This window comes from Pan paniscus, chromosome 11 (genome assembly GCF_029289425.2).
Source record: "Pan paniscus chromosome 11, NHGRI_mPanPan1-v2.0_pri, whole genome shotgun sequence".
NCBI classification, from domain to species: domain Eukaryota; kingdom Metazoa; phylum Chordata; class Mammalia; order Primates; family Hominidae; genus Pan; species Pan paniscus.
The window spans coordinates 33945038-33957414 of NC_073260.2; the positions used below are offsets into that span (position 1 = coordinate 33945038).

Sequence of the window (12377 nt, forward strand, 5' to 3'; positions counted from 1 at the left end):
GCCTCTTGAAATCCATACTTCATTATGAAGGTCAATCTGTTCTTTTCCATAACAAAGAGTTTGAGGGAGAAAGGTGATAGGACTTATGCTAGAAGGGAAGGACTTAAGACAAGGAGATAGAAAGGGAAGATTGGATCCTTTCCAAGCCAAAGAAACAGCCTGAGCAAAGATGGGCAACAATGGAAGAACAATCCCAGGAAATGGAGGTAGGGGATGAAATGAGTGGAAAGTGCAACTTTCAGTGCCCAAATATTGGGGAAGCATTAGGAGGACTTTAGAACATATAGGAGATGAAATGTTCTACAGCCATGAAAAGTATATTTAAGAAAAATACATAGCAGTGAGAAAGTTTATACTATTACAAATTTTTTAAATAGCTAGAATAATTTTTCTTTTTCTTTTTCTTTTTTCTTTTTTGAGACAGAATCTCGCTCTGTCACCCAGGCTGGAGTGCAATGGTGTGGTCTTGGCTCACTGCAACATCCGCCTTACAGTTTCAAGCAATTCTCCTGCCTCAGCCTCCCGAGTAGCTGGGATTACAGGTGCCTGCCACCATGCCTGGCTAATTTTTTTTTGTATTTTTAGTAGAGACAGGGTTTCACCATGTTGGCCAGGCTGGTCTCGAGCTGCCGACCTCATGATTTGCCCAACTCGGCCTCCCAAAGTGCTGGGATTACAGGCGTGAGCCACCGCACCTGGCCAAAAAATAGCTAGAATAATTTTTCTAAATACAATTGGATAATGCCTACTATAGAAAAGTAACCAGTGCATTTATAAGTTTTTATTTTGTTTATACCTTTTAGCTCAGGTGAAGTGACATCATCTATGAAAGCTCAACATGGCTTCCTGTGATCAAATACAAACTGTTTTTTTTTGTGTTGTTTTTGTTTTTCTTTTGAGATGGAGTCTTTCTCTGTCGCTCGGGGTTGGGGTGCAATGGTGCGATCTTGGCTCACTGCAACCTCTGGCTCCCAGGTTCAAGTGATTCTCCCGCCTCAGCCTCCTGAGTAGCTAGGAATACAGGCACCCACCACCACACCCAGCTAATTTTTGTATTTTTAGTAGAGACAGGGTTTCACCATATTGGCCGGGATGGTCTTGAACTCCTGACTTCAAGTGATCTGCCCACCTCAGCCTCCCAAAGTGCTGAGATTACAGGTGTGAGCCACCACGCCTGGCTACAACACTGTTTTGGTTCAAATGTTTGGGTCTCCACAAAATCCATTTGTTGAAATCTTAACCCCCAAGATGATAATAATAGGAAGTGGGGCCTTTGGGAAGTGATTAGGTCAGAGGCAGAGCCCTCATGAATGGCATGAATGGAAGAGTCCTTAGAGAAATCCCTCAGTCCTTCCATCAGGTGGGGATGCATGCAGTGAGAAGGTTCCATCTGTGAACCAGGAGGCAACCCTTCACAAGATGCTGAATCTGCCAGCACCTTGATCTTCAACTTCCCAGCCTCCAGACCTGTGAGAAATAAATTTCTGTTTTTTTGTAAGCCACCCAGTCTGTGGTATTTTGTTACAGCCACCAAAAAGGACTAAAACAAACACCTACAAGTAGTATATTTTTATTTTTCTGCTACATAAAAGTGAATCAAAGACAAGCAAATTGGCTTTGATATATAAACTCAAATTTGGCATGATTTCCTCATGATGAAAAAAAGGAAAAGGGGAAAAGTGGGTGGAGAGAGAGATTAGTAGGGGTCAAACTGTAATGGTCTCTGAATTCCAGGCCAAGGTGTTGGTTTCTGAGCATGTTGTGTGGGGGAAGCCACTTGCATGTTTATGAGCAATGAGTTATTTTAGGACAGTTGATTTGGCAGGAGAAATAGGAAGGACATGAGTGGGAGGAGTCTGGGGTGAGGAGTTGACTGCGGATCCAGAGGCCCAGACCTCTCCTATTCCCTGCCCCTTCGCTTTCCTGGTTAGATCCCTACAGCCCCCCTCACCTCCCACTCTATCACCACCACCACCACCACCACCACCACCATTAGAATACAGTAGTTACCTTAGCATTATAAATCTTTAAGTACTTTTGCAGTCAAATGGAAAAAATAATACATTGGCCTGAATGAAGATGGTTGACTTTCTTCCAAAGTCATCTAAAACAGAAGTTGGCACACTTTTTGTGAAAGGGCCAAATAGTCAACATTTTAAGCTTTGGGGGCCATATGGAATCTGTCACAACTATGCAACTCAATCACTGTAGGGCAGAAGCAGCCATAGACATGAAGGATTGGGTGTGGCTGTGTTCCCAATAAAACTTTATTTACAAAAATAGCGGGGGGCCATATTTTATCAACTCCTGATCTCAAAGAATATTGTGGTTTTTTTTAGAAGATAATTCTGTGATTCTTTTGTGCCTCTAAAGACTCCCTGGTCCTCCATCTCAGACACTTCCCACATACCTACACTGCCATCATGAGAGGAAGTATAGCATTGATAAGGTGTTGGGGTAATTATCTTTGGAGCAATAATAAGCAAAACAACATTAGCGTGGAGAGCTTTGGAGTTAGAACTAGATTTGAATCCTGACTCTGACAACTGTGTGATCTTACACATAGGATACAAACTCTCTGAGTCTCTGTTTCTTCGTGGTCAAAGTGGAGATAATAGGTGCAACCTTACAGGGCTATTGTGAGGATTAAACTTATGTAAAGCACCCAGCCTAATGCTTGGCATGGAACGGGCACTCAATAAATAGTAGTTATTAACCCACATTGGCTCTATAAATAGCAGAGTCAAAGTCGACAGACCCAGCCTGAACAAGAATTTCGCTGGGGATCTAGCCTTCAGGCCAGTATTGGCGCTAGAGTGAGAAAAGGGAATCATTTAAACATACCCGAGACTAGAAGAGAAAGCAACATTAAATGTGAAGACAGTGCTGCAAGACAGATTTCTATCAAATGCTTTTGATTATTTATTAGACAGCCGCACTGTACCAAATCCACTTGGCTGTTGGTGGTTTGAGAAACTTGTTACATGCTTTCATTGAAGTAATAAGATCCTGCTCTTCATAATCGCAGACTCTCAACAGCTGGTGAGTGGGAGAACCTCATGTAAACAACCTCCTCTGAGTTCATTCTTCAGGGCTCATGAGACCAGTCACCTTTTCTTCAGCTGAAAAAACACATCAAGAAAATGAATGCTTCTGTCCTAGGGGAACATGACACAATGAGAAGTAATCAATAACTAGAAATAGTGTGGGATCGTCTTTAAAGAAAACATTATGAAATGTAAGAAGGCTACACACACACACACACACACACACACACACACACACACACACACAGATTAACAAATTTAAAAAGATATCTGGGAGATCCCCTTATCAACTGTGTATTCATGCACAAGTTATTTAAAATCTGTGCCTACATTTCCCAATGTATAAAATTGAGATAATTATGGTTTCCTTAAGGTTGTTGTAAGGATTATATGCATTGGTAAATACAAAGTACTTAAAACACTGTCTGACACATATCAAGGAAGGCTAGATTAGTGTTTGCCATTGTTGGCATTAGTATTGTTCTTTGACAAAGAGGTTTTTAGAACAGTTGAACTGAATCAAACAAACCCATGGTGAGTCAAATTCAAAGCTGATTTGCAAAACTTGATTCTATGGTACTCTCAAAGACCAAAATCTGAAATGCAAATGAAACTTTGAATTTTTCACTCCTGTAATTCCGTTAGCAGTGGGTCAGATCAGACCAGGATAATGGGTGTTCTAATAGTTTGGTTCAATTCAAGAAATAGTGACTAAGTAAATGAACTGAAGGTAAGAAGTATAACATGGTTCTTTTAAATGGATATTCTTATTCCTAGGAAATACACATTGAAGTATTTAGGACTAAAGGGCAATGACATATATACATTATTCTCAAATGATCCAAAAGTATTAGGTATATACTATATACCTAATAGATATGTGTGTGTATATATATAGAGAGAGAGAGAGTATGGACCTAATATTCTCTGTATATATCTATATCAATCTGTCTAGATACTTATCTAGACAACTATCTATCTAGATCTCAATAGCTAGTTATATCTATATCTATAGACATCTATATCTATATCTAGATCTCAATAGCTAGATATATCTAGATATCTATCTATACATATAGATATATCTATAGATAGATATCGAGATCTAGATAGATAGAGAGAGAATGGATGAGCATATGGGGTAAAATACATGTTTAACAGAGGTGTAACAATATGTAGCATGGTGTTCTATGTACCATTCTTATTCTTGCAGCATTTCTATAAGTTTAAAATCATTTCCAAATAAAAAAGCCCCATTAGGATGGGTTAAAAATTAAAAATAAGGGCCGGCTCAGTTTGATTATCAAACAAGCCCAGAGCCACTGCAGGATAAGCAGAAGTAACAAGATACAGTCCTAACCACAGGATGCCAGGAGAGCTTGGACTTGGAAGAAGGGGGTATGAGATAGTTCTATGATTCAGATATCAAATGAAGTCAGGTGAAGATCTGATACATCTGTCTCCACAAGAGGCTCTGCTTGTCTCCAGGTGCTTAAAACAGGTCACATGTGGCACTAAGAATAACGTTGCTTGAAACCCTTACCAAAAGTTTCATTTTAGGGTTTTATTCTTGAGATTTTAGTACATGCCACTTATTGCTGATCCCCCGGCCTCAGATTTTTCCCAACTTCAATCCATTTGGCAGGCTGCTGATGGAATAAATCCCTAAACTGTTGCTTTCGCCACATTAGTTCCTCACTCAAGAAATTAGCAATGGCTTCCTATTTTCCACAACACCTCACCTAAACTTTGCTGTCTTACCAGTTTCATTTTATTTATTTATTTATTTGAGACAAGGTCTTGCTCTGTCACCCAGAACGGAGTGCAGTGGCATGATCATAGCTCACTGTAACCTCAAACTCCTGGGCTCAAGCAATCCTCCCACTTCAGCCTCCTCGGTAGCTGGGACTATAGAAGCTCCACGCCACATGCTACTCCATTTTTATGATTTTACACACTTTGACTTGCAGTTTAAACTTTCATGATTTTTTCCCCTTTACTGAAAATAACAGGACCTATGATTAGACTGACATCTGACTGATTGTTGCTTGGTTATGATCATGTGGCCTAGTCACTAGGCTTATGCCAAAGTTGTGATTTGTCTGATGTTAAGATAAAAGTTCTTTCCTCCTATTTTTCTATTTAAATAAACTTTTTTTGGTTTTCTGTTTTTGAGATAGAGTCTTGCTTTGTCGCCCAGGATGGGGTGCAGTGGCACAATCTCAGCTCACCGCAGCCTCTGCCGCCCAGGTTCCAGCGATTCTCCTGCCTCAGACTCCTGGGTAGCTGGGATTACAGGCGCACACCACCATGCCAGGCCAATTTTTGTATTTTCAGTAGAGATGGGGTTTTGCCATATTGGCCAGGCTGGTCACAAACTCCTGACCTCAGGTGATCCACCAGCCTTGGCCTCCCGAAGTGTTGAGATTACAGGTGTGAGCCACCACGCCCAGCCAAATAAACTTTTTAATTTTAGAATAGTTTTAGGTTTACAGAAAAGTTGCAAAGATAATATAGAGTTCCCATCTACCTCATGCCTAGTTTCCCCTATTGCTAACATCTTACATTACTATGATATATTTGTCACAACTAGTGAACCAACACTGGTACACTGCTATTAGCTAAACTCCATACTGTAAGGTCCTCTGAACAGGCTACACCATGGTCGAGCCATTGTGACCCCTCTGACCCACACATACAGGCCTCCTGGAGTCACAAAGCCTAGAGCAACAGGAGAACCACTAAAGAAAAAGAAACAGCTAGTTCCTGCCTTAACTGATTAACCAACTTTGCAGCATTCCACCATTGTGATATGTTCCTGCCCTGCCCTAACTAATCAATTGACCTTGTGATATCGTGCCTTGTGACCTTCCCCCACCTCATGACTATGCACCTTGTGACATTCTTCCCTTGTCCAAAAAACAGCCCCTAACTGTAACTTTCCATTACCTACCCCAAACCTATAAAACCAGTTCCACTCCCACCACTCTTTGCTGACTCCTTTCTCAGACTCAGCCCACTTGCACCCAGCCTTGTTGCAACAGCCTTGCTGCTCACACTTAGCCTATTTGGGTAGTCTCTTCAATTAGGCGCAGACATAACACATACTTTATTCAGATTTCATTAATTTTCTCTGATGTCCTTTTCAGTTCCACAATCCTATCCAGGAGACTATATTATATTCAGCTTTCCTCCTTTTTTTTTTTTTTTTTTTGTTTTGTTTTTTGAAACAGACTCCTGCTTTGTTGTCTAGGCTGCAGTGCAGTTGCATGATAACAGCTCATTGCAGCCTCGACCTCCCAGGCTCAATCGATCCTCCCACCTCAGCCTTCTGAGTAGCTGGGGCTACAGGCCAGTGCCACCACACCTGGTTACATTTTTTGTATTTTTTGTAGAGATGGGATTACACCATGTTGCCTAGGCTGGTCTTAAACTCCTGGGCTCAAGCAATCCGCCTATCTTGGCATCCCAAAATGCTGGGATTATAGGCATGAGCCATTGTGCCTGGATCTCTTCCTATTTTTAAATTTTAAAATATTATTTAAAAAGCTAAATGCAACCCTTAAGACTAAAGTATACAGTCTGATAAATGTGATTTCATTACACTTGGATGCTGTGTCTTTCCTACTATCCTTGAACATGAAAACTCACAGCATAATCTAGCTCATCCAATGAGTGACTGGAAGATTCAGTTCAAAGCTTCCTGAATCTTCTGTTTGTGTCAGATCCCTTGGGAGCCCAGAACATCCTTCTCCATCTTAAAGTCCAAGACTACATCTAATTAACTGGTCCAAACAAGTTTTCCTTCTATAAATGTATGGTGTAAAGGAATTATTACATGGATATTGAATCCCCTGGAATGAATCTCTACTTTTATCTTTTCCATCTTATTTTTGCCCTACTTTCTAAGAGTCTTCCTCAAATTCATCTTTCAACCCTTCTATGAATTTTACACTTTTTTCTATTTTAAATTTTTTTGTTCTCTGAATCTTCCTCTTTTAAATAGCAAACTATTTTATTTCCTTTTTTTTGAGACGGAGTCTCGCTCTGTCACCCGGGCTGGAGTGCAGTGGTGCAGTCTCGGCTCACTGCAACCTCTGTCTCCAGGGGTTCAAATGACTCTCCTCCCTCAGCCTCCCAAGTAGCTGGGATTATGGGCATGCATGACCATGCCCAGCTAATTTTTGTATTTATTTAACAGAGACAGGGTTTCACAATGTTGGCTAAACTGGTCTCAAACTCCTAAACTCAAATGTTCCGTCCGCCTTGGCCTCCCAAAGCGCTGGGATTACAGGCATGAGCCACTGACCAGCCTAAATAGCAAACTAGTTTTTTTATTACAATCCTCTCTATTATCTGAGTTTAGTAATTTACAGTTTTCTTCTACCTTATAGTCTGTTTCCTCTAAGTTGCTTTGTTGTTGTCTTTCTCTTTGTTTTGATCTCTGTCTTTCATGGTAGAGACTTGCCCCAAGGGTCTGGTAATTCTTATTTAAGAAAGCAGCACTAAAATTAATTGGAAGTTTTTATTCGTGGGTAGATCTTGTCATTGAAATGCTTCATTGTATAATGACTTGATTGGACTTTCTAGCTAGAGAACCCCCTGTGTGAGCATCTTTAGGCATTTTCCTTTGGGCTGGTCAGATTCCCTGGAGAATATTTTTCAGTTTCCTGCTTGGTGGGTAAAGGCCTGGTTGTGAGAATTCTAGGAGATGGGTTGGGCAGAGGAGGGGTGAAGCAGGGGCGGCGGGGGAGTGGGGTGGCGGGGGCAGTGGGAGGGAGTGCGGTATCTTACTCCCCCTGACTTAATATGATACCTCTGTTTTGGATGCTCCTCCCTTAAGATCTGTCTTAACTTCTTCAGAGAATACCTTTCTGTCTGCTGAGCATGAAAAAAGGCAGTTGCCTGACTGTACAGAGTAGGGGATGGTGTCTGAAGATGTTAAGCATCATTTCATATGCTCTATCCTTTTGGCTATCCCCTTTTGTGGGGTACCCATTTAAATCTTTCATCCATTTGGGATGCCTTTTTCTTACTGATTTGCGAAAGTTTTTTGTTTGTTTGTTTGTTTGTTTGAGATGGAGTCTCGCTCCCATCGCGCAGACTGGAGTGCAGTGGTGCGATCTTGGCTCACTGCAACCTCCACCTCCTGGGTTCAAGCAATTCTCCTTCCTCAGCCTCCCGAGTAGCTGGGATTACAGGCGCACACTACCATACCCGGCTAATTTTTGTATTTTTAGTAGAGACAGGGTTTCTCCATGTTGGCCAGGCTGGTCTTGAACTCCTGACCTCAGGTGATCCACCCCGCTTCGGCCTCCCAAAGTGCTAGGATTACAGGAGTAAGCCACCACGCCCGGCGATTTGTAAAAGTTTTTATAAATTTTAGTTTGGAGTCCTTTACCAAATATGTACTTTGCAAATATCCTTTTTTAGTCTGTGGCTTGCCTTTTCTCTCTTTTAATGGTGTCTTTTGATGAACTGAAGTTCTTATTTTTTACAGTGTCAAATGGAAGCCTCAAACAACTCTCCTGCCTCAGCCTCAATTTTAGCAACTTAAAAAGGAATAATGTAATTCAGAAGTCTGGCTGTCTTTCTGAGCTTGCTGTAATAACGCTGCAATAGTACTTGCACTGAGCAGAAAACCATCTTTGTTCCAAGGTTCAGGGTTATGTTTCTTGTGCCAGCTGTCATCAAGATTAAACATTACCAGACACAAACTATACCTTGCTATTCTAGGATCTCTGGCACCAGTAAACAGGAAGAAAGGGATCAATCTTGGATTGTTATGGCAGACCATATGGCAACAAAGCTTTGGTCCCTAAAGGCAGAAGGATGAAGCTTCCAGGCCCAGGGAATAATTGTCTCTGCTTCCCTTCTTTACAACTTGCATGTTAACCTAATATCATTTTGGATAAATTTAATGCAATCCTGCAGATATCTTGCCACTCCTACCTTCAACAAAGCAAAACAGAAGGACCAAACATTCCGTTATACACAAATGATAAGGTTTTATTACCTTTAGCAAGGAGTGGCTTGAAGAGACAATTGGCCTACTGGCTAATTATTGACAAAGAGAAGGGCTATAAATCAACTTTTCAAAAATAAGAGCCACCATTCAACTGTTTTTGGCCTATAACAATGGTAACTTCAGGCCAGATGCTGTGGCTCACCCCTGTAATCCCAACAGTTTGAGAGCCTGAGGTGGGCGGATCACTTGAGGTCAGGAGCTCGAGACGAGCCTGGTCAAAATGGTGAAACTCCGTCTCTACTAAAAATAAAAAAATTAGCCAGGAGTGGTGGCGCATGCCTGTAATCCCAGTTACTCAGGAAGCTGAGGCACAAGAATTGCTGAACCCAGGAAGCAGAGAGGTTGCAGTGAGCCAAGATTGCGCCACTGCACTAAAGCCTGGGCAACAGAGTGAGACCCTGTCTCAATAAATAAATAAATAATGATACCTTCATACAATCAGCTTACTGTCTTTGGCAACTTTGCTGCAAGTAGTTTGTTGGAAGAATGCCAGGAAATAAAATCCTCAAATTAAAGCTGCTTTGTTGTACACAGCACAGAACAGGGACTCCATAAATATTTATCAGGTGAATTTGAGGGTGCTGAGATGGGTGTATGAGTTATACCTGCCTAAAAATTACTAGGCTCCAGATTATTTTAGCCAAGCTATATGGACTGGAACTTGGACCTTATTTGTCTTTTTGTCTCTATGGAGACTCTTGGAGCTGATCAGAGGTACAAACTATTTTCAGGCGCATGCCCTTCTTATGATCCTCATGTCTCAGAGGAGGCTGTCAATCTCTTACTCACGTCAGCTGACAGGTAAGCAGCATGGGCCAGTTAGTGTTCAGCTATACTCCAGGCACTTGTTAGAGAATGAAATATACTCATCTCATGCCAGTGTTTATCAAGAGCTCAACTAAGACCTATAGACCAATGGAATAGAATTGCAAATCTAGAAATAAACCTATATATCTATGGCCAATTGATTTGGACATTGACACGATATCAAGACCATTCATTCGGAAAAAAATAGTTGTTGTCCAGATGGGACAACTGGATATCCACATGCAAAAGAAGAAAGTTGGACATCTACAAATATATCATACATATACACCTACATATACTCCATATATGACATATATAAAATTAATTCAAAATAGATCAATGACCTAAATGTATGAGCTAAAACTATACAACTCTCAGAAGATAAACTTAAGGCTAAATATGTATGACCTTGGATTAAACAATGATTTCTGAGTCATGATAACAAAAGAACAAGCAACCAAGGAAAAGATAGATAATTTGACTTCATCATATGAATATATGAAAAGGTGCTTAACATCATTAGTCATAAGGAAAATGCAAAACAAAACCACACTGAGATACAACTTCACACTCACTGGATGTCTATAATCAAAAAGATGGAAACTTACACTTGTCGAGGATGTAGAAAAATTGGAACCCTCATACATTGCTGGTGGGAATGTAAAATGGGGCAGCTGCTGTGTAAATCAATTTGGCATTCCTCAAAAAGTTAAATACAGGATTACCATATGACCTAGGAATTCCACTCCTATGTATATAACCAAAAGAATTGAAAACGTATGTCCGCACAAAAACTTGTATACGAATGCTCATAGCAGCATTATTCAGAATAGCGAAAAGGTGCAAATCCAACCTAAGTATCCATTAACTGATGAATAAATGAACGAAATATAATATATCACACATCAGAACATTACTCAGCCATAAAAAGAGATGAAATACTGGTATATGCTACAACATTATTGAAACTTGAAAACATGCTAAGTGAAAAGCTGACAAAAATAATTCTACATATTGCATAATTTCTTTCACATGAATCCAAAACAGGCAAATCCACAGCAAAATAAAGTAGAATAGTGGTTTCCAGGGGCTGGGTGAGGGAATAGGCACTGACTGCTAAAAGGCATGGAGTTTCTCTTTGGGCCAATGAAATGTTCTAGAGTCACATGGTGGTCATAGTTGCACAGCTTTGTGCATTTGCCAAAAACCATGAAGTAAACACTTTAAAATGGTCAGTTTTATGATATGTTAATGATATCTTAATTTTTTAAAAAGGAGAAAGAAAATAACTATGAAATAATTTAGTAATAGATGATTGAGCTCCACATCATAAGAACTATAATTAGGCCAGGCGTGGTGGCTCATGCCTGTAATTCAGGCATGGGGAAGCCAAGGGAAGAGGATTGCTTGAGCCAAGGAGCTGGAGACATAGAGGGACCATGTCTCTACAAAAAATTTAAAAATTCGCCGGGCATTGGCGGCACATGCCTGTAGTCCCAGCTACTCAGGGGGCTGAGGCAGGAGGATCACTGAGGCAGGAGGAGCCTGGAAGGGTCAAAGCTGTGGTGAGCTGTAATCATGCCACTGCACTCCAGCCTGAGCAACAAAATGAGACCCTGTCTCAAAATATATATATACTTGTAATTTTACACCCTATAATTAAGGTATACACATGCATAAAGAAATATGAAAGAAGATTTAAATAAAATTGAGATCACACCAAATTTCTGCATACCTTGAAATGGTTCCTAAAAGGCTTCTCCATATTTGAAGATTTAAGTGTTAATGTTTTTACTATTTGCAATAAATTCTAAATCTTGGATGATGATTAATCTGTAACTTCATTGAGGTAAGCACTTTTTCCAAGGGTACATCTTTATTGTTTTCCCCTCAGTATGCATAATTATTGTCAAAAATTAAAGTAATACAGAAGGGCCAGGTGTTGTGGTGCATGCCTATAATCTCAGCACTTTGAGAGGTCAACGCAGGAGGATAGCTTGAGCCCGGGAGTTTGAAAGCAGCCTGCACAACATGGCAAAACCTTGTCTCTACAGAAAATTCAAAAATTAGCCAGGCATGGTGGCACATACTTGTAGTCCCAGCTACTTGGGAGGCTGAGGTGGGAGGATGGCTTGAGCCCAGAAGGCGGAGGTTGCGGTGAGCTGTGATCGTGCCACTGCACTCCAGCCTGGATGACAGAGCCAGACCTCGTCTCAAAACAAAAATGAAAACAAACCAAAAAGATTAAAGTAATACAGAAAAGCCCTACTCCTAAATCACTCTAACCTTTGAGATAATCTGATTTTATATCCTTTCAGTTCTTCCTTTTAAGGCAAGATACAAATTGTGTGCCCTGTGGATGTGGAAGCGTATCACTTACCTGTGAGTGAGACAAGCAAACAGCCACTGTGGAGATGTGAATGCAGCTTTGTTTTATTTTTTGACCATATGCCCAGTAACTCATTAAAAGTTTGAAGTGAGTATTCCTGCACCAT

The 12377-nt window shown here is 40.6% G+C and overlaps 1 protein-coding gene across 3 annotated transcripts in view; it reads right to left on the bottom strand.

The window, feature by feature from the left end:
* Positions 1 to 1554: 1554 nt before the first annotated feature.
* SLC44A1 (solute carrier family 44 member 1) overlaps positions 1555 to 12377 on the bottom strand; it is a 194355-nt gene continuing 183532 nt past the window's right edge. For 2 of the 3 annotated variants that reach the window (XM_034967914.4, XM_055117768.3), the window contains one exon: positions 1555 to 3122. In XM_034967914.4, coding sequence (XP_034823805.2) covers positions 3108 to 3122 — 15 coding nt within the window. In that variant the 3' untranslated portion in view covers positions 1555 to 3107. Of the gene's footprint in view, positions 3123 to 11972; positions 12095 to 12377 lie in introns of all 3 variants that reach the window. The other variant, XM_055117767.3, reaches the window with a different exon arrangement.